Below are 27,694 nucleotides of genomic sequence, written 5' to 3'. Positions count from 1 at the left end.
ACTTCACAGTATGTGAATGTTAGATCTGTGTCAAATACCTTTCATCTTTTTAGTTGCCATTTTATCACCCATACAAAGGCAACAAGATCACTAAAGATTTACATTTTTATACACCAAAATAAATATGTAAGATTACAAAATCACTTTTGTTGACATTGTAATTGTTAACAACAAATTATACTGTACATGTTGTTGAAACAAATACAATGATAAATACTGGAAAAACTTAATTCTAAATTGTTACACGATAATGTCTGAGGGACGAATTCATGGCAGTAGAAAATGAAATTCATGACATTGAGACATTTTACTGAACATAAAGTAAACTAAATGAAAACACAATATCACTGATCATCTCAATTTTGGGTCCACTGGGTCTCAGTTGGGACTTAGTTAAGCCCTGTCGTCATAACATCTTCCTTTGGTTTCAGCACAGAAGTAACAGTCTGTTTATGGTCCAACAGAGAGAGAGAGGGTTACCTGAATAGGAAGTGTACAGCAACAAAGATTGCAATATTTTGTACACCGCTGTTTTCTCCTTGGCTTTTTTTTATTGTAGAATATACAACTGATAACAATGTATTTGCCACAATCAAACTAGTTTATAAAGTATATAAATATCATGGACATGTACACAACACTATATATATATATATTCAGTAAAGTCAGAAACCATGGTATGTAGAAGATTTTGGAAGCAGTTTATACTTTTTTGCCTATATTACATATTTTCGTTTTTGCTTCCTATAAATGCATTATTTTAGGCCTAAAGCATCATTATGTAACTGACATTTGTAATACAAATTGAAGCCATAATAAGACATTGTTTCCCTATTCAAAGACTTAGAAATAGTAAGAAAATAGAAAACTGAGCAGAAATAATAAATATGAATAAATAATTATAATCTCATGATTTTTCTTAGCAGAAACAGAATACATTGACATTACTGTATGTTATTGACACATTTGTAGCTGACTGTGGTACAGTATGTGTAGCGCATTTAGGTTTTATGAAAGGCATCAGAGTAAAGGCTGTTCTCCTATATTCTTCAGTGGATGGTTCCAGAAACCAGATGGATCACTCTTTCTTATACACACACATTCTCCTCACCACCATCAGAACAAGTCAGTCGAAACGTGAAGACGACCAACAATCCAGCCAAACTCTCCAAAGTGGAGACTAATGGCAACATCTGTGTTGGAACAATCTCTCCATCTGTATTTCCCTCTATCTAGTTACTTACTCTGGTGCACGCTGGGAGCCGATTGGTCATGCTCCTGACTGTGGGCCAATCGGGAGCTGAGCTGGGGCCCTGGAGCAGCAGCAGCGGTGGTAGCATTAATCTGGGTGGCAGCTGCCACAGTCGTGGTGGTGGTGGAAGCAGGGGCTGCTGGGTAGAAGTGGACATCAACGGCGACCGTGGTAAGGCCCAGGGAGATGCAGTGGGAGAGGAGGAGGGGGGCGTTACCGTGGGAGATGCTGACGCTATGGCGGACGGGCGTGGCATAGGGCTCAGCGGTCTGGAGGGTCAGGGAGGAGCGCAGGCTTTCCTCACGCACAGGAGGAGGGGAAGGAGAGAGAGAGGGGGGCTGGGGGAGGATTTCTTGGTCCTGGCATTGTCCGTATTCTACTCCTCCGCCCCCCCAGTCCTCCACACACTGCAGCTGGATGCTGGGGTGAGACAGGCTGCATTCCTTCTCTTCATCCAGGAAGGGATCAACCTGAGGTGGAGAGGATCCAGACAGCTGCTGCAACCGAATTTGTAATATCTTGGTATGGTAATGTGTGGGAAATGTTATATTGGACCCGATTTTACATATTCATGCATGCGAACACACACACACTGACCTGTGTGTCTTCGCTAGGCTCAGGGTAGGTCTCTGCTATGACCGAGTGTTCTGGAGTGTGCAGGGGCTGTGTCTCCTGAGTCTCATCAGAGGCAGGGTCTATCATCACAGTGACTGGGCTGGGGGCAGGAGGCCTGGCGCGTGTATCTGACGTGTTGGGGCTTTGTTCAATCACAGCCACCAAATCATCATCCTCAAACGCCCTTTCAGAACAGAGGATACATATACTGTATATTAGCCATTAGGATAAGTACAGCCCTATTTTCATAGAGGTATCCTCCACAACAACAACAATAGTGCTGACAACAGTCACCTGTTCTCATAGGTCCTCCCAGTGTCCAGACGTTCAGCATGTCTGCAGGGGACGCCCAGGTTCCTGGGAACTGTGGAAGACAAGGCTAATGGGATTCAATAAAAGAAATTAATATTTCCACTTCTAACTCCATGCAGGGTTCAAGTCACATACAGAATCTTGGGAATGAGCAAAACAATTTTTATATTTTTTATGATTGTAGGGGTGCCCACATTAATAGGGGGTGCCCGGGTTTGTTATGAGAGTGTCCTGCCTCAGAGTATATTGAACAATGAGCACAGTGTGCCAAAGGGTGGACAATAAGAGGGAGTTACAGTACAGTTTGAGCTATACAGGCCCACTGACCTCTAATAGCGGGGAGAGGCTCGTTCTTCTGGACCAGGGAGTAGAAGGCCATGGTGATGAAGATGAAGGCCAGAGACACGCCCACTCCCACCACGATGGGGATGTCATGTTTCTCCAGCACTGGGAGCCACGGAGGAGGAGGCTTTATTCTGGGGGAGGAGAGAGAGGGAATGAGAGAGAGAGAGATTGTTCAATTATTCTCATTGTTAATGGTGATTATAATTGTCTAAAGATCCAAATACAGTATGTAAAAGACAGACTTTGGATATTAGGAGGTTCGGTTGTGATGTACATTGCTCTTGCAACATTATCCAATCAAAATCATTTGGAATAAATCCAAGTCATGGTCTCATCATGTACAAAGTTAGGTTATTACAGTCAACAGAAGAATACGCCCACGTGCATGTCGTAACTTGTACAACTATGTAAGCAAGATAAAGTGATAGCAGCTGTGGTGGAGTTTCATCTGGAGTTTAAGCCTGTCAGCCACAGATAGATACAAGCTGCATACCAGTATCTACAATCTTCACCAAACCAAATCCGGACAACATTTGCAGATCATTATCTATTTTAAGAAATTCAGGTCTTGAAAGTTATTGCATTGATTAAGCCTTATTGTTGCATTCCTCCTATTCACCAATGTCCACATAGCACACAATCAATTAAAACATAGAGCATTATATTTTGCTTTTCTCAAATAAATGTATGTACACTGTAAGCAGAGACAGTGGAAACTATCTACTGTATGATGTAAGCCAGGGACCATGCTTATATTTGTAAACGGTCACATATATCTCTCTATTATGCATGGAAATACTTTGGAAAAAACGTCCCAAATTAAAATCACTGCTGATTTGCTGGTGTTTTTACAGTCTTTTACATGCAACAATAAAACATAAAATGTGTTGTTTTTGCTCAGAAGACATGGGGGGCCAAATAAGATCACCCGCGGCGGGCCGCCAGTTGGGGAACCCGGATGTAAGTAGACAAGACTGGGAGGAATAAAAGTCCCCTCCGTCTCCCGCCTCTGTACTGCATGGTGCCCTACCTGGGGTCCTCGTTGGTCTTCATGGGGGACTGAGAGGTGTTACTCTTCAGCCACTCTGTGGGCTCTGTGTCATTGGGCCTGGTTGGTTTGGCTGGATGAGCTGGGTTAGCAGGCTGGCTCGCGTTCTGCTGCAGGGGGTCTGGGGTGGAGGTCCGGGGGGCACTAGGGCCCTGGGGGTCAGGGGTGGGGGGTATGGTGATCAGGTCAGGAGGATGGGTGTTTGAGCCTGAAGGCTGGGTGAGGAGATCTGTACGCTGGGTTTGTGTAGGTTCAGGCTGGGTTGGTGATGGTTGAGACTGAGTTTTGGATGGTTGAGGCTGGGTTGGTGATGGTTGAGTCTGGGTTTGTGAGAGTGAAAACAGGGTGATGGTGCTAGGATCCTGGAAATGTGGGTCCGAAGGATTACTTTGAGTTACAGGACGGTGGGTTTGAGTGATTGAGTCAGGAGCATGCAGGGTTTGTATGAGTAGAGACTGAGTCAAAGGTTCTCTGGGCTGGGTAAGAGAATCAGGATGCTGGGTAGAGGGATCAGAAGGGTGGCTGGGAGAGTCTGGAGAAGGCTGCGGGAGTGAGACCAGAGACTGGGTAAGACTGGCGATGGGGTTTAGGGGTTTAATTGGTTGCTCGGTGACTTGATGCTGGATATGCATGACTGATGGCTGGTTGTGGAGGCTTTGGGATACGGACTGTGTTAATGGAGATTGGCTATGTGGGACTAAAACCTGGCGTTGTGTCACTGGGGGTGGGTTGTGTGTTAATGCTGGCTGGTTATGTATTATTTGAATCTGAGTGAGTGAGAGTGACAGGACTCTATGAGTTACTGAAGGCTGGGTGAGTAGGTCTAAGGGTCCAAATAGAGGTGGAGGTGGGGGTTGTAGCACTGGAGGCTGGATCTGTGTGACTGTGGGCTGGGTTGGACTGGCTGAGGCCTGGTCCAATGGGAGCAGAGAGTGAAGGTCAGGTGGCACCAGCAGTCCTGTTTGTCCTCTGAAGAGACCTGCTAGTCCTAAAGCTGTCTGGCTGAGAGACGAGAGCAGTCGTAGAGTTTCAGGAGTAGACACGTGGGTGATGTCATTGCTTGAGTCTCTTTGAGATGCTCGGACTGCAAATAGAAAATAATGAAAATAATGGTATCAAACAAAACAATGCATGCTAGTAAAACACAAAGAAAACCACTGCTTTCTGTGGGTTTCTAGGCTCAATAGTTGACTGTATAAAGTTTGATTTCAAAGAGTGTGATTCAAAATCTAAAGAATGCACATTAAAATATTGTTTTGCCCAGTAAATACAGCAAAGGGTAGTTAGTACAAGGATTTGCCTGCACTGCATACTATAGTTTATGTTTTTGTCTGTACACACCTGTGCTTCCTCCCTGTAAGGAGACATGTGACTGGGTCGTCTCAGAACGCTGAACTAGACTCAGGTCATTACTGGAACGGGGAGTTCTCTGCTCTGCTTCAGTGTTTGGAACCTGCAATTTGTGAAAAGATGTTTGTCAGATTCATGAAATTTGGCATAGTTAAAACGCATAACACACTGAGCCACTGAAAGCCATTTAAAATAAGCACACAACTGAAGAGAGCAACAAAGACGTGACTCATGATGTTAGACATGTCTACTACTGATGATGGGAAACATTTCAGCAGACAAGCGATAGAGACTTTCACATCAACCTCATTATTACTCACTGCAGACACAATCTGTCTATGCCGCTTGTCTCTATCAGCTGGGTCATCTTCAGCTTTAGATAGAGAAGATAATGATGAGCATAGAAAGGTTGACTGTGTGTGTGTGAGTGCGCGTGCACGTGCGTGTGTCTACAGATGTGGGATCTTAATTTGAGCTAGTTTGCTACAGCAGGAAAATAAGCGTACAGCAACAGGTAATTTGAATTATTATGTGGAATATAATTAATGGACATTTTTGTAGGGGTTGATACATTTTTCTCAAGGAAAAATCAAGTCTGACATTTCAAAGTGGAAATTACAAACTTCAGAAGCCTTTTTAAACCTAAATTACACTACAAGTTTAAAATGTCCTGCATTGCATTAAAAGTAAGATCCTACATCTGTATCTGCATGTGTTTGTGTATGTGTGCATGCATGTGTGTCAGACCTGGGAAAACTATAGTTTAACTATGCTTTGGGAGGAACAAATAGTTACTTTGGAGGTGACTACAACTATTTGAAACAGATCTCCAAAAATGACTACTTTTTAAAACTATTTGAATACAGATCTCAGAAAGTGACTACTTTTTCAAAACTATTTGAATACAGATCTGAGAAAGCAAGTACTTAAAAATATATATTTGAATACAGATCTTAGGAAGTGACTACTTTTCAGAAACTATTGGATTGGCTGCCTTCAACTAATGGCAGGGCTGCATCTGTAACTGCATGTTGAAGATATAAATAAAATAAATAGAGCACAAACAATCGCCTATACAATTCCAATCCATCTGACAATCATATTTGATCTACACAATAAATGTCCATCTAAACATTCTGTAAATATCCATTCTCCCAAATGTCAATTGCTGCAGGTGAACATAGTCAGGTCAAACCAATTAACCAATTATATTTTGTACAGATAATTATAGATAAGTTGTGAGGCTCAACTATGCTATGACATTTTCAATATGCCACAGAAAAGGTCGAAAGCTGCAATACATTTTACTGAGTTTCTGTATCCCAATTTGCCCAGGCTAAAAAAACATATATTTCTGAGCATGTGCAGGATATTTCTTTACATAGCTGAGTGCGCACTCTGCTGCCTATGTAGCTGATGTGCTGAATGCTCCGCTGCCGCTCCCCCTCCTTGATCGCCTTTGTCTGGTCACTGGTGTAGCCTACACACTTCATGTTGCACACAAAACTCTTCGAACTATTGCATTCCCTCAGTAGGCTATTTAGCATAAGCGTGATTTCCTACAAACTTCATGTCGTACACATAACTATTCAAACTATTGCATTCCATGCCTCAGTAAGCATAAGCGCGATTTCATGTTCTTTTTTTCAGGTGGGGAGTAGGCTACATGCAGGTATTTACATGTTTTACACAAAATACATTATCGACATGTATTTTTATTGGTCCGGATAACTTTAAACGCTTGGCTGCCTATAACGTTCGACTGTCCAGTGGTGGAACCCAGCAAGCCCCAGACACACAGTCTAAATAGAGATGTAATGTTTTTTTTTGCAAACATTGGGTAAACCAGGCAGGAGATAGACAGGCAGTCAAGTAGTGTTCTTTTTTCAGGAACTGATAGGGCAGCAACGCTGATTGTTTTTGCTCCAAAGGGTAGGGACTGCGTCCTGCTTGTGCAACTGCAATATCTGTTACAACATACAGACAGAAGGTTTTAGCCTTCATAATATATGTGTTTAGGAATGTTCGTTTAATCGCTGCAGGGTTTTTATTTCAGCTGTTCAGAAATATCTGGCAGAGACAGGCTACATCATCACGGTTCAGAAGAGCATCACGGTTCAGAAGAGGGTGATTATAAAGACTGAAATGTGAAGGGAGGGGGAGGGTGAGCAGCAGCTACGTTACGCCTAGATCACACCGACAGTGCGTTTGCATTTGGTACACCAGAAGAACATTCATTTCCAATGGAACGCTGCGTTTGTCTTGCAGCATTGCCCTGCAGAGGCAGTTGAAGTGCGTTCTGTGTGGTGCATACCTTGGATTTATCTAACATATGCGTCAAACTGTATGTGTAGACCGCTTGACAGAAATGGTAGCAGAAGGTGAATGTTGAACTTTTGTTGCACACATATCCAGTTGATGCTGCGTACTATTTTGCGCAACAACACTATTGGTGTGAGAGAAACAAAGGTGTGGTATGGCAGAATGTGATCCAGATCCTTAACCCTTGATCACACTGACAGCTTTAGTGCACAAAATGTTACGATGATATGTTATGCAGCATCATCTGGATATGTGTGCAACAAAAGTTCAACATTCACCTTCTGCTACTATTTCTGTCAAGCTGTCTACGCATACAGTTTGACGCATACGTTCGATAAATCCAATGTATGCGCCACACAGAATGCACTGCAACTGCCTCTGCAACGCAATGCTGCAAGGCAAACGCAGAATTCCATTGGAAATGAATGTACTTCTGGTGTACAAAAATGCAATGACGCTGTAGGTGTGATCGAAGGGTTAGCTTTGAGAAATAGGTTTCAAGAGGGGCGGGCGGGGGCGGGGCAGGGCAGGGCGAAAGCTTTTTATCTGTAGCAGGCCTTAATTTTATGATACCTGAAAATACTGAAGAGAAATTCAAAGCCATTTGCAAACATTGCAAACAGCAAGTTGGATGCTTAGCAAAACAAACTTTGAACCTCTTTGTCCATCTGAAGGAAAGTGTTCTTGTTTCAAACACACTATAACATCTGTAAAGGGATAGTTACTCTGAATATAAACTAACATGATTTTCCACCTACCTTGGCTGTAGTTTATTCAAGAAGGTCGTTTTTTATATATTTATTTTCCTTTCAACACTTAATAGACATATTTTGTTACTGTTATCATTCTCAATAACACTTAACATTAAATTGGTATTGTGCCCGTGTAATAAAACTGTAATTACTTTTGGAGCCACATTTTATTAGTATGTTGTTCCATAATACTTTGGTTATTGCATATTGTAATAATCAAAGTTACCACACATGCATAAGAACTTGATGTCAAGTGTATTACCTTGTGTCTCACTCATTATGAAAATATATTTGTTAGTCATTTTGAAGCAGCAAAAGTGGTCTACTTTAATGTTGAGGAGATTCCATGTCCCTATGTATTTCATTCTAGGCTATAGGCTATATTAAGTTTAACCATGTGCTAATGATCATATATTTAGACTAATTCAACTAACTGTTGTAGTTTTTGGTTCTTCATCAAATAGTTGGCAGCCATCAAATAATATTATTATTTTTGTAATAACTTGCATATACATTCAAATACCTTTAAATATGATTTGGTTTTCTGAGAGGTATTCAAAATACTTTCAAATATGAGTTGGTTTTCTGAGAGGTATTCAAAATACTTTCAAATATGATTTGGTTTTCTGAGAGGTATTCAAAATACTTTCAAATATTATAAGGTTTTTGAGAGGTATTCAAAATATCAAAGAAAATACAGTAGTTGCCTTTTAGTTGAAGCTCTATATAAACTATATTCGACTACCTCGAGTATTTGAAAAGTTGGTATTTTCAAATAAACTACAAAATACAACTATTTTATGCCCAGTTCTGGTGTGCGTGCTTGTATTCTACTGTATATCATAAAGCCATGGTTAAACCAGAGATGGTGAGGGTGGCTCTTCTCTGCTGTCGTCCCACTCTGTTCTCAGCGGTACAGTGGTAGTCCCCTGCATCAGACACCTGAACACTGGAGATATGCAGAGCCCCCTCATCTGCACACACATGAAGGCACAGTCACACATTCACCAAACCGCTCCTTACCACCATGTTGCTTACACCAATCTCATCTCTTCAGATCTGCAAACACTAAAGTAGAAGGGACTATGCCATTATAAGGGAATGTGGTAGGGTTTCTTTCTTGGCAGGTATACGTTTTATTTTTTTTATGTGACTGGCTCACCATCTACATGCCTCTCCAGGGTTGGGGTGATGGAGTGTCCTCTGGTCCAGGTGTACCTGATGGGGAGGTCCCCCACTGCCCTGCACGGCAGGACCACAGAGGACCCCTCTGAGCTGCTCACTGCCCCCACGAAGGACACTATGATGGGGCTTACTGAGCCAGAGAGAGAGGGAGAGCGAGAGAGCACCACATCAGATGATCATATCATTGTCTCAATACATTCAGGTAGTAAGCACCTTAATCACACGCCTGAGCTTCACTTCCAGCTAATGTGATGAAGTTAACTTTGTTGTCCATACATAGGACATAGGCCAAGATATGTAGCATGATCAACAGTACTCAGCTCTATTAAGGCATCCAGACATGCATTATACACACAGTTCTATAGTATAACATCAAACAGAATGTGTGTACTGTACTGGGTGAGGTAAGTTACCAGCGACACGTAAAGTAGCTGTTCTCCGGTCATGCCCCACAGTGTTGGAGGCTTCACAGGTGTAAGTGCCCTCATCATAGCTCCTGACAGACAGGATGTAGAGGGTAGTGTTTCTCACGCTGAGAACAGAGAAGCTGGTATTCATTACCACAAGAAGGTTAGTGATCTCCAAGCTAAAGGTTCCTGATAGATTGGTTGGTGACGCCAAATACTTCCTCTAGTGATCAGTAACACAAGACTGTGTTCGCCCACTCAGCTAAAGCCGCACAGAACCACCTCAAATACACTGAACGTACCCCACAGTGATCTTGCCACCAGTCTGCATGGAGCGTCCCTGTTTTGACCAGACGATGGAGGGGAGGGGCTGTCCCCAGACCTGGCACTGGAACACCACCTGGGCCCCTACAGGGACCGTCACCACTGGGGGCCACAGCCTCACAGAGGGAGATGCTGGCAGGGCAGGAAGGTGGTCAGGGGGAGGAGGAAGAGTAGGCTGGTGAGCTTGTTACTTCTGTACCTAAGGAAGTATATCTCAGACATTTAACTGTGTCTTTGATTATGATTGCGAGTGTATTTGTATGAATATAAACATGCTGTATCAAGTATCATCCTGAATATCTCATATACCGACACATGGCTAGACAATAATAAGCCTACATACTGTGTGATGTCATACAGTACCTACCCAGAATGGTCAGTCTGGCTGTTCTGGAGGTCACAGATCTGTACAGGTGGACGTTGGATGCTCTACAAAAGTAGACTCCACTGTCTGTGTCATAGACACTGGAGAAACAAGCAGTTAAATACAGCTTGACACTGGCTTGTACAGTATGACTGGAGGACTACCATCATACAGAACAATAATCTAGTCATACACACACATACTGTACATACACATGCATGCGCGCGTGCACACACACACACACACACACACACACACACACACACACACACACACACACACACACACACACACACACACACCTGTGGAAGATGAGGTCTCCACTAGGCTTGACAGTGAAGTGTGTCTTGGGAGTGAGGAGGCGGTTGTTTTTGAACCAGGACACTGTTGTTGGAGGCCTGCTGTACGGGGGTCTGCAGATCAGAGTAACAGACTCCCCCATCCTCACAGCCTGGTTGGTAGGCTGCTGGACAAAGGTCCACCCCATCACTGTGGAGAGGGAGGGAGGGACTGTATGTCAGTAAAGGTGCTAGTATAGTTATGATATTTGGGTTTGATTGATAACAACCAGAGCATGGTATACAGTACCTGCTGGAAGGAGAAAGGCAGTCTGAGACCTGACTGTCTCCCTCTTGTTCCTGGCCTCACAGTGGTAGGAACCCTCATCATCCTCAGACACGTTCCTGGGGATGAAGGGCACAGCACACACATTAATATCACTTTTGTTATCTCTGCTTGCTTTTTACATTTGATTTAAAGATAAACAACTTTTATAATGTCATAATATCCTCAAGATTTCACTTGAAAACAAGCAGCTGCCCCTTGTTCTGCAGACTCAAGCCAGAGTTGTTCACAAGGAGATGGCTGTCTTTGAACCATTGCACTGTGGGAGCTGGGAAGCCTTGGACAGCACAGTGCATGGAAGCCTCCGTCTCTATGGCAACTGTGATGTTGTCAGGGCCCTGAGTGATCTGCAGCCTTTTAGGGACTCCTGCAGAGTAACAGAAAAACATGGGGGGGTGCCTCAATACTATACAGTGGCTTTCTTTCCTACAGTGGCTTGTGAAAGTATTCACCTTCCTTGGCATTTTTCCTATTTTGTTGCCTTACAACCTGGAATTAAAATAGATTTTTGGGGGGTTTGTATCATTTGATTTACACAACATGCCTACCACTTTGAAGATGCAAAATATTTTTGGTGAAACAAACAAGAAATAAGACAAAAAAACAGAAAACTTGAGTGTGCATAACTATTCACGCCCCCAAAGTCAATACTTTGTAGAGCCACCTTTTGCAGCAATTACAGCTGTAAGTCTCTTGGGGTATGTCTCTATAAGCTTGGCACATCTAGCCACTAGGATTTTTGCCCATTCTTCAAGGCAAAACTGCTCCAGCTCCTTCAAGTTGGATGGGTTCGGCTGGTGTACAGCAATCTTTAAGTCATACCACAGATTCTCAATTGAATTGAGGTCTGGGCTTTGACTAGGCCATTCCAAGACATTTAAATGTTTCCCCTTAAACCACTTGAGTGTTGCTTTAGCAGTATGCTTAGGGTCATTGTCCTGCTGGAAGGTGAACCTCTGTCCCAGTCTCAAATCTCTGGAAGACTGAAACAGGATTCCCTCAAGAATTTCCCTGTATTTAGCGCCATCCATCATTCCTTCAATTCTGACCAGTTTCCCAGTCCCTGCCAATGAAAAACATCCCCACAGCATGATGCTGCCACCACCATGCTTCACTGTAGGGATGGTGTTCTCTGGGTGATGAGTGATGTTGTGTTTGCGCCAGACATAGCGTTTTCCTTGATTAAAAAAATGATAGTCTCATCTGACCAGAGTACCTTCTTCCATATGTTTGGGGAGTCTCCCACATGGCTTTTGGCGAACACCAAACGTGTTTGCTTATTTCTTTCTTTAAGCAATGGCTTTTTTCTGGCCACTCTTCCGTAAAGCCCACCTCTGTGGAGTGTACGGCTTAAAGTGGTCCTATGGACAGATACTCCAATCTCCGCTGTGGAGCTTTGCAGCTCCTTCAGGGTTATCTTTGGTCTCTTTGTTGCCTCTCTGATTAATGCCCTCCTTGCCTGGTCTGTGAGTTTAGGTGGGCGGCCCTCTCTTGGCAGGTTTGTTGTGGTGCCATATTCTTTCCATTTTTAATAATGGATTTAATGGTGCTCCGTGGGATGTTCAAAGTTGTGGATATTTTTTAATAACCCAACCCTGATCTGTACTTCTCCACAACTTTGTCCCTGACCTGTTTGGAGAGCGCCTTGGTCTTCATGGTGCCGCTTGCTTGGTGGTGCCCCTTACTTAGTGGTGTTGCAGACTCTGGGGCCTATCAGAACAGGTGTATATATACACTGAGATCATGTGACAGATCATGTGACACTTAGATTGCACACAGGTGGACTTTATTTAACTAATTATGTGACTTCTGAAGGTAATTGGTTGCACCAGATCTTATTTAGGGGCTTCATAGCAAAGGGGGTGAATACATACAGTTGAAGTCGGAAGTTTACATACACTTAGGTTGGAGTCATTAAAACTCGTTTTTCAACCACTCCACAAATTTCTTGTTAACAAACTATAGTTTTGGCAAGTCGGTTAGGACATCTACTTTATGCATGACACAAGTAATTTTTCCAACAATTGTTTACAGGCAGATTAATTCACTTATAATTCACTGTATCACAATTCCAGTGGGTCAGAAGTTTACATACACTAAGTTGACTGTGCCTTTAAACAGCTTGGAAAATTCCAGAAAATGATGTCATGGCTTTAGAAGCTTCTGATAGGCTAATTGACATCATTTGAGTCAATTGGAGGTGTACCTGTGGATGTATTTCAAGGCCTACCTTCAAACTCAGTGCCTCTTTGCTTGACATCATGGGAAAATCAAAAGAAATCAGCCAAGACCTCAGAAAAAAATGTGTAGACCTCCACAAGTCTGGTTCATCCTTGGGAGCAATTTCCAAACACCTGAAGGTACTGCGTTCATCTGTACAAACAATAGTATGCAAGTATAAACACCATGGGACCACGCAGCCGTCATACCGCTCAGGAAGGAGACGCATTCTGTCTCCTAGAGATGAACGTACTTTGGTGCGAAAAGTGCAAATCAATCCCAGAACAACAGTAAAGGACCTGTGGATATAGATACTTTTGTACCTGGAGGAAACAGGTACAAAAGTATCTATATCCACAGTAAAATGAGTCCTATATCGACATAACATGAAAGGCCGCTCAGCAAGGATGAAGCCACTGCTCCAAAACCGCCATAAGAAAGCCAGACTACAGTTTGCAACTGCACATGGGGACAAAGATGGTACTTTTTGGAGAAATGTCCTCTGGTCGGATGAAACAAAAATAGAACTGTTTGGCCATCATGACCATCGTTATGTTTGGAGGAAAAACGGGGGCGCTTGCAAGCCGAAGAACACCATCCCAACCGTGAAGCACGGGGGTGGCAGTATCATGCTGTGGGGGTGCTTTGCTGCAGGAGGGACTGGTGCACTTAACAAAATAGATGGCATCATGAGGAAGGAAAATTATGTGGATATATTGAAGCAACATCTCAAGACATCAGTCAGGAAGTTAAAGCTTGGTCGCAAATGGGTCTTCCAAATGGACAATGACCCCAAGCATACTTCCAAAGTTGTGCCAAAATGGCTTAAGGACAACAAAGTCAAGGTATCGGAGTGGCCATCACAAAGCCCTGACCTCAATCGTATAGAAAATTTGTGGGCAGAACTGAAAAAGCGTGTGCGAGCAAGGAGCCCTACAAACCTGACTCAGTTACACCAGCTCTGTCAGGAGGAATGGGCCATAATTCACCCAACTTATTCTGGGAAGCTTGTGGAAGGCTTCTCGAAACGTTTGACCCAAGTTAAACAATTTAATGGCAATGCTACCAAATACTAATTGAGTGTATGTAAACTTCTGACCCACTGGGAATGTGATGAAAGAAATCAAATCTGAAATAAATCATTCTCTCTACAATTATTCTGACATTTCACATTCTTAAAATAAAGTGGTGATCCTAACTGACCTAAGACTGGGAATTTTTACTAGGATTAAATGTCAGAAATTGTGAAAAACAGAGTTTAAATGTATTTTGCTAAGGTGTATGTAAACTTCCGACTTGCACGCACCACTTTTCCGTTATTAATGTTTTAGACATTTTTGAAAGAAGTTATTTTTTTCATTTCACTTCACCAATTTGGACTATTTTGTGTATGTCTATTACATGAAATCCAAATAAAAATCCATTCAAATTACAGGTTGTAATGCAACAAAATAGGAAAAACTCCAAGGGAGATTAATACTTTTGCAAGGCACTGTAAAATTATTATTTATATTTTTGACAACTTTCACTACATTCCTAAAGAAAATAATGTACTTTTTACTCCATACCTTTTCCCTGACACCCAAAATTACTCATTACATTTTGAATGCTTAGCAGGACAGGAAAATGGTCCAATTCACACTCTTATCAAGAGAATATCGCTCGGCATCCCTACTTCCTCCGCTCTGGCTGACTCACTAAACACACATGCTTTGTTTGTAAATTATGTCAGAGTGTTGGAGTGTGCCCCTGGCTATCCATAAATAAATAAAAACAAGAAAATGGTGCCATCTGGTTTGCTTAATATAAGGAATTATAAATTATTTATACTTTTACTTTTGATAATTAAGTATATTTTAGCAATTAGATGTACTTTTAATACTTAGGTATATTTAAAATCAAATACTTTTAGACTTTTACTCAAGTAGTATTTTACTGGGTGACTTTCACTTTTACTTGAGTCATTTTCTGTTAGGGTATCTTTACCTTCATAGTTTGACAATTGGGTACTGTTTTCACCACTGCATTGATACAGGAGTTGGCAAAAACAGAAACAGACTGACACCAACACTAGTTCCATCATCCATGCTGTTCTAAGAGGAAAGGACAGGGCAGACAGAAGGGATATGGAGTAGGGGAGAGGCTGTGCATGGTGTCACCTTGTACTGTGAGTGTAGCTGCCTTGCTTTCCCGGCTGGTGTTCAGTAAGGGGTTGTGTGTGACACAGACGTATTCCCCGTCGTCCTCTATTGAGATGTTAGAGAGGTGAAGAGTGCCTGAGGTCTTCCTTTGGTTACCCCCTCCATATTGACCCTGGAGAAACACAGTTTGTATATAGACTTACAGTGGGGAGAACAAGTATTTGATACACTGCCGATTTTGCAGGTTTTCCTACTAACAAAGCATATAGAGGTCGGTAATTTTTATCATAGGTACACTTCAACTGTGAGAGACGGAATCTAAAACAAAAATCCTGAAAATCACATTGTATGATTTTTAAGTAATTAATTTGCATTTTATTGCATGACATAAGTATTTGATCACCTACCAACCAGTAAGAATTCCAGCTCTCACAGACCTGTTAGTTTTTCATTAAGAAGCCCTCCTGTTCTCCACTCATTACCTGTATTAACTGCACCTGTTTGAACTCGTTACTTGTATAAAAGACACCTGTCCACACACTCAATCAAACAGACTCCAACCTCTCCACAATGGCCAAGACCAGAGAGCTGTGTAAGGACATCAGGGATGGGATGGGCTACAGGACAATAGGCAAGCAGCTTGGTGAGAAGGCAACAACTGTTGGCGCAATTATTAGAAAATGGAAGAAGTTCAAGATGACGGTCAATCACCCTCGGTCTGGGGCTCCATGCAAGATCTCACCTCGTGGGGCATCAATGATCATGAGGAAGGTGAGGGATCAGCCCAGAACTACACGGCAGGACCTGGTCAATGACCTGAAGAGAGCTGGGACCACAGTCTCAAAGAAAACCATTAGTAACACACTACGCCGTCATGGATTAAAATCCTGCAGCGCACGCAAGGTCCCCCTGCTCAAGCCAGCGCATGTCCAGGCCCGTCTGAAGTTTGCCAATGACCATCTGGATGATCCAGAGGAGGAATGGGATAAGGTCATGTGGTCAGATAAGACAAAAATAGAGCTTTTTGGTCTAAACCCCACTCACCGTGTTTGGAGGAAGAAGAAGGATGAGTACAACCCCAAGAACACCATCCCAACCGTGAAGCATCATTCTTTGGGGATGCTTTTCTGCAAAGGGGACAGGACGACTGCACCGTATTGAGGGGAGGATGGATGGGGCCATGTATCACGAGATCTTGGCCAACAACCTCCTTCCCTCAGTAAGAGCATTGAAGATGCGTCGTGGCTGGGTCTTCCAGCATGACAACGACCCGAAACACACAGCCAGGGCAACTAAGGAGTGGCTCCGTAAGAATCATCTCAAGGTCTTGGAGTGGCCTAGCCAGTCTCCAGACCTGAACCCAATAGAAAATCTTTGGAGGGAGCTGAAAGTCTGTATTGCCCAGCGACAGCCCCGAAACCTGAAGGATCTGGAGAAGGTCTGTATGGAGGAGTGGGCCAAAATCCCTGCTGCAGTGTGTGCAAACCTGGTCAAGACCTACAGGAAACGTATGCTCTCTGTAATTGCAATCAAAGGTTTCTGTACCAAATATTAAGTTCTGCTTTTCTGATGTATCAAATACTTATGTCATGCAATAAAATGCAAATCAATTACTTAAAAATCATACAATGTGATTTTCTGGATTTTTGTTTTAGATTCCGTCTCTCACAGTTGAAGTGTACCTATGATAAAAATTACAGACCTCTACATGCTTTGTAAGTAGGAAAACCTGCAAAATCGGCAGTGTATCAAATACTTGTTCTCCCCACTGTACATAGCCACACACAATCAAATGTACATACACAAAGACACAAAAAAGACATGCAATCAAATCCATACAGTACATGCACAGACTAATGCATTTGATACCTGAATCTGAGCGCCTTTGGTAAAGAGTGTGTTGTCTTTGAGCCAGGTGATGTGTGCAGGGGGTGAGCTGTCCCCTGAGACACACTGGAGGAACACTGCCCGACCCTCACTGACTGTCTGAGACTGAGGACTGAAGAAGACCCCCTCCAGGTCTACACACAAACACACAGAGTATCAAACAAAGGATAAAATGTATCTATGGTTTTCTCATTTCTGAGACAGATTTCACAAAAAAGCCAGATGATATGTGTATTAAAGCTAATGTATTTGATTATTTCAGCAGAGGCATATAGAAGAGCTGAGAAGGCCAACTAACCAGCTTCCATCACTTGGACAACAGTCATGATGTGTTTGGCTCCAATGCCTGCACTACAGACATATCTCCCCAGGTCCCCCTCTCTCAGCTGGGGGAAGAACAGAGATCCGTTGACCGATTGGTGGATCCCTCTGCCAGGCCCTGGACTCAGTGCTGTTGGCTCTCCACTGGCCCTCTCCCATATAACAGACAGTTCCCCCTGGCTGCTGGAGTCATACACTGCACAGTACAGTGTGAGAGGAGCACCCAGTACACCAACACCATCCTCTGGACGGGTGGAGAACACTGACCACAGACAAAAGTGTGAGATACAAACCGGAGAGAGAGAACAGGCAGCAAATTGACAAACTGTATTCTGAGACTTCCCTATTAAGGGTTGATCCTATAGGCTATGTTAAGTAACACATGAGACCCAGTCAGTCTGCTTGTCAGTAACTTGTCGTGGGAAGGGATACAGCGATGGTCAGTGCACCAGTTAGGCACCCACATTGCTAGTTACAGTGGAGAAAAAAAGTATTTAGTCAGCCACCAATTGTGCAAGTTCTCCCACTTAAAAAGATGAGAGAGGCCTGTAATTTTCATCATAGGTACACGTCAACTATGACAGACAAAATGAGAAAAACAAATCCAGAAAATCACATTGTAAGATTTTTAATGAATTTATTTGCAAATTATGGTGGAAAATAAGTATTTGGTCAATAACAAAAGTTTCTCAATACTTTGTTATATACCCTTTGTTGGCAATGACACAGGTCAAACGTTTTCTGTAAGTCTTCACAAGGTTTTCACACACTGTTGCTGGTATTTTGGCCCATTCCTCCATGCAGATCTCCTCTAGAGCAGGGATGTTTTGGGGCTGTCGCTAGGCAACACAGACTTTCAACTCCCTCCAAAGATTTTCTATGGGGTTGAGATCTGGAGACTGGCTAGGCCACTCCAGGACCTTGAAATGCTTCTTACGAAGCCACTCCTTCGTTGCCCGGGCGGTGTGTTTGGGATCATTGTCATGCTGAAAGACCCAGCCACGTTTCATCTTCAATGCCCTTGCTGATGGAAGGAGGTTTTCACTCAAAATCTCACGAAACATGGCCCCATTCATTCTTTCCTTTACACGGATCAGTCGTCCTGGTCCCTTTGCAGAAAAATAGCCCCAAAGCATGATGTTTCCACCCCCATGCTTCACAGTAGGTATGGTGTTCTTTGGATGCAACTCAGCATTCTTTGTCCTCCAAACACGACGAGTTGAGTTTTTACCAAAAAGTTCTATTTTGGTTTCATCTGACCATATGACATTCTCCCAATCCTCTTCTGGATCATCCAAATGCACTCTAGCAAACTTCAGACGGGCCTGGACATGTGCTGGCTTAAGCAGGGGGACACGTCTGGCACTGCAGGATTTGAGTCCCTGGCGGCGTAGTGTGTTACTGATGGTAGGCTTTGTTACTTTGGTCCCAGCTCTCTGCAGGTCATTCACTAGGTCCCCCCGTGTGGTTCTGGGATTTTTGCTCACCGTTCTTGTGATCATTTTGACCCCACGGGGTGAGAGCTTGCGTGGAGCCCCAATCGAGGGAGATTATCAGTGGTCTTGTATGTCTTCCATTTCCTAATAATTGCTCCCACAGTTGATTTATTCAAACCAAGCTGCTTACCTATTGCAGATTCAGTCTTCCCAGCCTGGTGCAGGTCTACAATTTTGTTTCTGGTGTCCTTTGACAGCTCTTTGGTCTTGGCCATAGTGGAGTTTGGAGTGTGACTGTTTGAGGTTGTGGACAGGTGTCTTTTATACTGATAACAAGTTCAAACAGGTGCCATTAATACAGGTAACGAGTGGAGGACAGAGGAGCCTCTTAAAGAAGAAGTTACAGGTCTGTGAGAGCCAGAAATCTTGCTTGTTTGTAGGTGACCAAATACTTATTTTCCACCATAATTTGCAAATAAATTCATTAAAAATCCTACAATGTGATTTTCTGGAGAAAAAAAATCTCAATTTGTCTGTCATGGTTGACGTGTACATATGATGAAAATGACAGGCCTCTCTCATCTTTTTAAGTGGGAGAACTTGCACAATTGGTGGCTGACTAAATACTTTTTTTCCCCACTGTATGTATAGTAATACGAATACTTTACTTCAAAACATGAATGTTAGATGCAATAATTGACAGTGAAGTAGCCAGCAAAAGTGAGTATTGTTTTGAGTTATTACTCTAAAGAATAAAATAAAAAACATAAGAGGATTCAATAACATTAATATATGAATTTACAAAAGATCTAATGATTGAATATGTTCCCAAACACCCAATCTATCTGAGGACTGGGAGAAATCACAGATTACGGTGTGGTGTGAAGCTGCATGTTGCTAGGAGACAGATGAAGCTGAAGCAGATTTTTTAAAGCCTTTTGTCACATTATACATGGGGTCTGGAAATTAGCATGGGAACTATTTAGAAAAACTGGTCTTGATCATTGCAGAAATCATGATAGTTATCAGTATTTCATTGATACATAATGAACTCATAGTATTAGTGTTGCAGGTCATAAAGGGCGGACCTATCTCTAATGAAAACATTGTTCTATAAATGTCATTAATTAAATGACAGAGAAAAATAAACTCACCAGTATTATGCAATCATTGTGCAGCAACCAGTCTATGTATTAATTATGCATGCAATCATTAGGCAACACCAAGTTCCTGACCACATTTGGCTCCACTCTTTAACATTAAACTGCAATAACAGAAACAAAAGCGAGAGCATAGATACTGTGCACTCTGTATTCAGTTTGCCTCTCACTCACCCAGGTCAGACAGGGCTGGTTGACCATGAAGAGAGCAGGACAGAATGAGCAGCCAAAGGTGAGAGGTCACAGGAGGGGAACCCCAGACAAACATAGACTCCAGCATCCTACTGCAGGGCTCCACCTGACACTGAGGTCCAGAGAGGCTCGTCCATTGCACCAGCAGTGTGCGTGTCCTGAAAAATATTGTGCCAATCATATATCATTTTCATTTTATGAGGTGAATCAGAGATTATTGTTTGACCAGTTCAATCAGGGGCCTGGCCTGGTTTATTTCAAATTTTCCCTGTGTTGTTTGCAATTATTCATCTCATTGTTGATTTATTATACTGTGTAACTAATAATATTTTGCATCCAAAGGGGTTGCCAATCTTGTTACACTGCTGCAGTTCTTTTGTACACATGCATCTGTGTATGCATTTTCTCAATGCTCTATGTAATATATGAAAGAGCTCACTTAGCACCTCTCTCTCTCTCACTCTCTCTCTCTCTCTCTATAATTCCTATTTTGGTTGTGTGTTTCAGTGGCACCGCGATGGCAGTGGAGCATTGTCTGTTACTGGCCTCTTTACTCTCTTCAATGGGCCAGCCACTTTATCCTCCAGCTCAGCAGCAGCAGCCCCTCCACTCAATGAAGGTGACATGAAAAGGCCTGCGGAGCTTTGTACTGTGAAGATCAGTTATCATTAGCCCCCCTGGAAGAAAGCTGCTTGTCTGATCATATGGGCTTTCATGCTCATGCTCAGCCCAACATGGCCATGTAAGGATAGAAGGACTATGTGATGTGACAGTTTGTGCTGGTAAAGGCGTGTGTTTCACGCATGTGAACATTACAGGACTGAAGAGGGGGAGTGTTGGTAAGCGTAACCTACCCACCGATTCATCCAACTTTAGAGAGCCTTGGAGATCATTCCACAAGGAAGGTGCAAAAAAAACAAAAGCAGATCGGCAGAACACGAAACAACAAAATTCACATGAAAAAGTCAGGCTGAAAATCGTAACTATGTTCGCTGCACCTGGGATAACATCTGCAAATGTGTGTACGTGACCAATAAACTTTGATTTTAATAGTATGGAAACATACAGCACCAAACGAAACAAAGCACACATTTCAATTTCCATTCAACATAAATATTTGAAGTAGATGCCTGACAATTTGACACTAATTGAAGTGTATTAGTGCAGGCAGTGTGGACACAGATTACCCCCTAGAGTCGATGTCCGCGCCCCAGCGGTGAAAGGTGACAGAGTTAGAGCAGTGTTTGTCAGACCATGAAATGTCCCAAAAATCAGTCTTGTATTGTCTGTAGCATCCAAACGGTTTGGCTACAAACTACACTGAACAAAAATATAAACGCAACAAGCAAGAACTTCAAAGATTTTACTGAGTTACAGTTCATATAAGGAAATCAGTCAAATGAAATAAATTCATTTGGCCCTAATCTATGGATTTCACATGACTGGGAATACAAATATGCATCTGTTGGTCACAGATACCTTAAAAAAAAAAAAGTAGGACCGTGGATCAGAAAACCAGTCAGTTTCTGGTGTGACCACCATTTGCCTCATGCAGCACGACACATCTCCTTCGCATAGAGGTAATCAGGCTGTTGATTGTGGCCTATGGAATGTTGTCCCACTCCTCTTCAATGGCTGTGCGAAGTTGCTGGATATTGGCTGGAACTGGAACATGCTGTCGTACACGTGGATCCAGAGCATCCCAAACATGCTCAAGGGGTGACATGTCTGGTGAGTATGCAGGCCATGGAATAACTGGGACATTTTCAGCTTCCAGGAATTGTGTACAGATCCTTGGGACATGGGGCCATGCATTATTATGCTGAAACATGACGTGATGGCGGCGGATGAATGGCACGACAATGGGCCTCAGGATCTCGTCACGGTATCTCTGTGCATTCAAATTGCCATTGATAAAATGCAATTGTGTTCGTTGTCCGTAGTTTATACCTGCCCATACCATAACCCCACCATCACCATGGGACATTCTGTTCACAACGTTGACATCAGCAAACCGCTCGCCCACACGACGCCATACACACTGTCTGCCATCTACCCGCTACAGTTGAAGCCGGTATTCATCCATGAATAGCACACTTCTCCAGCGTGTCAGTGGCCATCGAAGGTGAGCATTTGCCCCATGAAGTTGGTTACAACGCCGAACTGCAGTCAGGTCAAGACCCTGGTGAGAACGACGAGCACACAGATAAGCTTTCCTGAGATGGTTTCTGACAGTTTGTGCAGAAATTCTTCGGTTGTGCAAACCCAGTTTCATCAGCTGTCCGGGTAGCTGGTTTCAGACAATCCCGCAAGTGAATAAGCCGGATGTGGAGGTCCTGGATTGGCATGGTTACACGTGGTCTGCGGTTGTAAGGCCAATTGGACGTACTGACAAATTCTCTAAAATCGACGTTGGAGGCGGCTTATGGTAAAGAAATGTACATTTAACTATCTGACAACAGCTCTGGTGGACATTCCTGCATGCCAATTGCACTCTTCCGCAAAACTTAATACATCTGTGGTATTGTGTTGTGTGACAAAACTGCACATTTTAGAGTGGCCTTTTATTGTCAACAGCACAAGGTGCATCTGTATAATGATCATACTGTTTAATCAGCTTCTTGATATGCCACACATGTCAGGTGGATGGATTATCTTGACAAAGGAGAAATGCTCATAACAGGGATGTAAACAAATTTGTGCACAACATTCAGCATGGGACCAACACTTTATATGTTGCGTTTATATTTTTGTTCAGTATATTATGACTCCTCTATGGAAAGATGAGACTCTCACGAACAGCGTTTTGGGACCAGTCTGAAGTCAGTACAGCCAATCTGCCAACTTCTGTCTGTAGCGTCCGAACAGTTTGGGCTACACCTACATGTCAGTTGTTTTGCTCTAGAATGCCCACAGGCCTCACAATACTCGTCTGAAGGTCCCCCGGTACCAGTTGAAAAAATGAATGGAAGGACATCATATACTGTATGGAGACTGTTTAGTGCCAAAAATACGGGGTTAAATACATGTTTCCTGATCTTTCTTATACCTCTCAAATATAGGACAGACACTTCAGAACAAACTTCCTTTAGATTTTTTTGGGGGGGACTATCTGTTGTTCCATGTAGTGAATCTGTTATTCAATGCGTTTGTATGGGCTAATAGCAGTAAGGCCCCCCCAAAAATGTATGTTTTATATATATTTTTGATATTTCAAGGGGCTTAAAATTCAAAATCAAATAGCAAAATGATCCTTGGTATGACATTCTTAAAACAATTCCATATAGTAGAACCCATCCCCCGGCTTAGACTGTTTAGTGCCATAAATAAGGGGTTAAATACATGTCCAAAAAGATAACAAACGTTTTCTGATCTTTCTTATATTTCTCATATATAGGACAGACACTTCAGAACAAACTTCCCTTAGATTTTTTTCCCCAAAATAAAATAGCAAAATGATCCTTGGTATGACCTTCTTAAAACAATTCCATATAGCTCCCCCGGCCTAGACAGGGCTTAGACTGTAATGGGTTAAGCACTGTGATAGTGAAAGCGGTCCCATGGCCATGGACCCTGGCTGGTGGTGGAAGTGCTTGCTAGTGGGCATATAAATGGGCACTTACGAGCCTGACTCATCTGGCATGGGAAGCAGAGCCAGCAGTAGGTATGCTAACACACAGCTATCTGATGAGAGCCTGGGGGTGTGTGTTTGCTTTGGCCTCACAACAGACCATTTACCTAGCAAGCAGTTTAGCAAGTCATTAAGATTTGATTTAATCTCTCACGCAAGCACTTATATGCTCTGTCTCTCTTTCCCCTAAGATTTTCTTTGTTTTTGGTTTCAGATGTTTTGCCTTATAGACATGCATTATTTGTCAGCAGTATTTTTATGTAAAAGAACAATCATACTCCAATGAGACAGGCTCCCAAAGCATCAAAATGCTATCAATTTGTTTTTGAAAATACATTATTTATGTGTAATATTGAAAACATACATAGATGCATGAAAATAATGCCAGTGATTGTAAAAGGCCACTGCAACATTACCAAATTAATATGAAAGGTAATTACCAGAAACGCACAGACATCGACTGTAATATTACAGTATATTTGAACGTAACTGCAACTAGCACTATTGTTACTGGAACTACCACTATTGCTAAAAACTATTCAAACAAATGACAATATAAAATGCAGAAAGCATGCAAGTGTTTCCTATTGTAGCAAAATAGCAAAAATTACAAGACAACCTTTGCTTATGCTACTTATTTGAACGTTATAGAATTATTAAATATAGTATTATGATGTATAAAGTAATATACTTTACCTTCAGCCAGTAGATCTCTCCAGCTCTCTCCAGTCTGTGCAGACCCTCCGTTCGTCAGCTGCATATGCTTAGGTTCCAGGTGGAAAGGACAAGCCACGCTCACTTCCACATGCACGTATGCAGACACGCACGCACTCACTCACTCACCCACACACACACACACACACACACACACACACACACACACACACACACACACACACACACACACACACACACACACACACACACACACACACACACACACACACACACACACACACACACTCACACACACACTCACACTCACACACACACACACGAACACAAGAACACACACACACGAACACACACACAGAGCAGAGCATAATCCAATTATAGCCATAATGAAGAACAAAACCACCTTCACACACATGAGAACAAGAAGATCCCAAATGTTCCACTTCCAACAGTATTATAACAAGCTTATTATCACGATACAATACAAAGCATTGTGTTTCTATTATGAAGGAGCACTGATGAGTTGTGAAAGAAGATATGCACAGATAATGAAAATTCAAATTAATTATAACTCATGAATATGTTTAACCATTCAGTTCATGCCAAAAGACAATATTTGAATGTACTATCAAGAAAAATATGGGACATACAGTATGAATAAAATAAAATAAAATATTATTTGGCAAATGCGCCGAATACAACAGGTGTAGACTTTCCCTGAAATGCTTACTTACGCCGACAGCGTCATTGCATTTTGGTACACCAGAAGTACATTCATTTCCAATGGAATTCTGCGTTTGCAGAGGCAGTTGCAGTGCGTTCTGTGTGGTGCATATGTTGGATTTATCGAACATATGTGTCAGAATTGATGCAAAATTGATGCAAAATTGATGCATAGATGGCATGACAGTAAAAAAATTAAAAAATGACAGAAATGGTAGCAGAAGGTGAATGTTGAACTTTTGTTGCGCACATATCCAGATGATGCTGCGTACCATTTTGTAGGTGTAATCAAGGAGTTTACAAGCCCTTTCCCAACAATGCAGAGTTAAAAAGTAAGAAAAAAAAAATTGCTAAATAAAAAAGGAAAGTAGTAACACAATAAAATAACAATAACGAGGCTATGTACTGTACAAGGAGTACCGGGACCGAGTCAATGTGCATGATTAAGATGTAGTTGAGGTAATTGAGGTAATATGTACATGTAGGTAGGGGTAAAAGGGAGTAGGCAATCAGGATAGATCATAAACAGTAGCAGCAGCACATGGGAAGAGTGTGAAAGAGTGTGAAAGTGTGTCTATGTGTGAGTGTGTGTGACATCAATATTCGTGTGTGTTTTGTGTGTGTGTATGTGTGTGTGTGTATGTTGGAGTGTCAGTGTAGTATCTGTGAGTGTGTGGGTAGAGTCTAGTGTGTGTGCATAGAACCCCCCAATGTAAATACTCTAGGTATCCATTTGATTAACTGTTCAGCAGTCTAATGGCTTGGGGGTAGAAGCTGTTTAGGAGCCTTTTGGTCCCAGACTTGGCGCTCCGGTATCGCTTGCTGTGCAGTAGCAGAGAGAACAGTCTATAATTTGGGAGGCTGGAGTTTGACAATTTTTAGGGCCTTCCTCCGACACCGCCTGGTGTGGAGGACCTGGATGGCAGGGAGCTCGGCCCCAGTGATGTACTAGGCTGTACTCACTACGCTCTGTAGAGCCTTACAGATGGATGTCGAGCAGTTGGATTCCATATGTTTGATCTGTTTGATACCGTTCCAAAATTCCATTCCAGCCATTACAATGATCCCATCCTCCTATAGCTCCTCCCACCAGCCTCCACTGCTACCCATGTTAGGGAGAAGAGCAGATAGGCTAAACCTGATTGAACAGCATAACACAATGGTCTCATCTCCATGGAATTGAGGCTGTAGTATCGCTGTTTAGCACATTCAAAGGCATGGGTATTATCCAAACATAGCCTCGCCTCGGTCTACCTGTAGTAAGTCTTTGCAAATGTAAATGGACTTATTTTCCCCAATCAATTCAGCACAATCAAATGGAAATTAAAGTACAAATAGCCCGATGTATAATCTATGCAAGGAGGGTGATTTTAATTAACTGGACAAAGACTGATTTAGTTGGCACATGTGATATTGTCAATTCTGGACATCAAACACACAAATTCACCAAAGGAGGGGTGCAGCTCAATACCTACCTAGACGCTAAGCATTTCTATCTGACTGCAGATGTAATAAAGTTGAATAAAATAAAATTTTATTTGCCACATGCGTCGAATACAACAGGTGTAGACATTACAGTGAAATGCTTACTTACAAGCCCTTAACCAACAATGCATTTTTTTAGATTTTTTTTTTAAAAGTGTTAAGTAAAAAAAAAAAAAAAAAAGCTAATAACTAAAGAGCAGCAGTAAAATAAAATAACAGTAGGGAGGCTATATGCAGGGGGGTACCGGTGCAGAGTCAATGTGCGGGGGCACCGGCTAGTCGAGGTAATTGAGGTAATATGTACATGTGGCTAGAGTTAAAGTGACTATGCATAAATAATAGACAGAGTAGCAGCAGCGTAAAAGGGGGGTTGGTGGTGGGAGGGCAGTGCAAATAGTCCGGGTAGCAATGATTAGCTGTTCAGGAGTCTTATGGCTTGGGGGTAGAAGCTGTTGAGAAGCCTTTTGGACCTAGACTTGGTGCTCCGGTACCACTTGCCATGCGGTAGCAGAGATAACAGTCTATGACTAGGGTGGCTGGAGTCTTTGACAATTTTGAGGGCCTTCCTCTGACACCGCCTGGTATAGAGGTCCTGGATGGCAGGAAGCTTGGCCCCAGTGATGTACTGGGTTGTACGCACTACCCTCTGTAGTGCCTTGCGGTCGGAGGCCGAGCAGTTGCCATAACAGGCGGTGATGCAACCAGTCAGGATGCTCTTGATGGTGCAGCTGTAGAACTTTCTGAGGACCCATGCCAAATCTTTTCAGCCTCCTGAGGGGGAATAGGCTTTGTCATGCCCTCTTCACGACTGTCTTGGTGTGTTTGGACCATGATAGTTCGTTGGTGATATGCACACCAAGGAACTTGAAGCTCTCAACCAGTTCCACTACAACCCCGTCGATGAGAATGGGGGCGTGCTCAGT

The 27,694-nt window shown here is 42.6% G+C and overlaps 1 protein-coding gene across 5 annotated transcripts; it reads right to left on the bottom strand.

Annotated features, from left to right (window-relative positions):
• Positions 1-64: 64 nt before the first annotated feature.
• Positions 65-24,638, bottom strand: LOC121584686. Of its 5 annotated transcripts, none has more exons than XM_041900728.2 (21): positions 24,585-24,638; positions 20,240-20,415; positions 17,447-17,731; positions 17,131-17,282; positions 15,280-15,433; positions 11,078-11,267; positions 10,865-10,959; positions 10,579-10,765; positions 10,280-10,377; positions 9,891-10,044; positions 9,595-9,713; positions 9,159-9,311; positions 8,857-8,970; positions 5,243-5,295; positions 4,914-5,025; positions 3,555-4,656; positions 2,507-2,655; positions 2,162-2,246; positions 1,850-2,051; positions 1,245-1,749; positions 65-480 (listed from the first exon to the last, which is right to left on the bottom strand). In XM_041900728.2, exons 2-21 carry the CDS (start codon positions 20,343-20,345, stop codon positions 428-430), a joined length of 4,068 nt encoding a protein of 1,355 aa, XP_041756662.2. In that variant the 5' UTR covers positions 20,346-20,415; positions 24,585-24,638; the 3' UTR covers positions 65-427. The 5 variants fall into 5 exon arrangements, with proteins under 5 accessions (XP_041756662.2, XP_045081665.1, XP_045081666.1 ...); XM_045225730.1 differs by having other exon boundaries at positions 65-446; XM_045225731.1 differs by having other exon boundaries at positions 1,245-1,746.
• Positions 24,639-27,694: the final 3,056 nt, after the last annotated feature.

Source organism: Coregonus clupeaformis, chromosome 16 (assembly GCF_020615455.1).
Source record: "Coregonus clupeaformis isolate EN_2021a chromosome 16, ASM2061545v1, whole genome shotgun sequence".
Taxonomy (NCBI): Eukaryota; Metazoa; Chordata; class Actinopteri; order Salmoniformes; family Salmonidae; genus Coregonus; species Coregonus clupeaformis.
The sequence above is the reverse complement of the archived record's forward strand: the minus strand, read 5'-3'. Positions and strand labels throughout refer to the sequence as shown.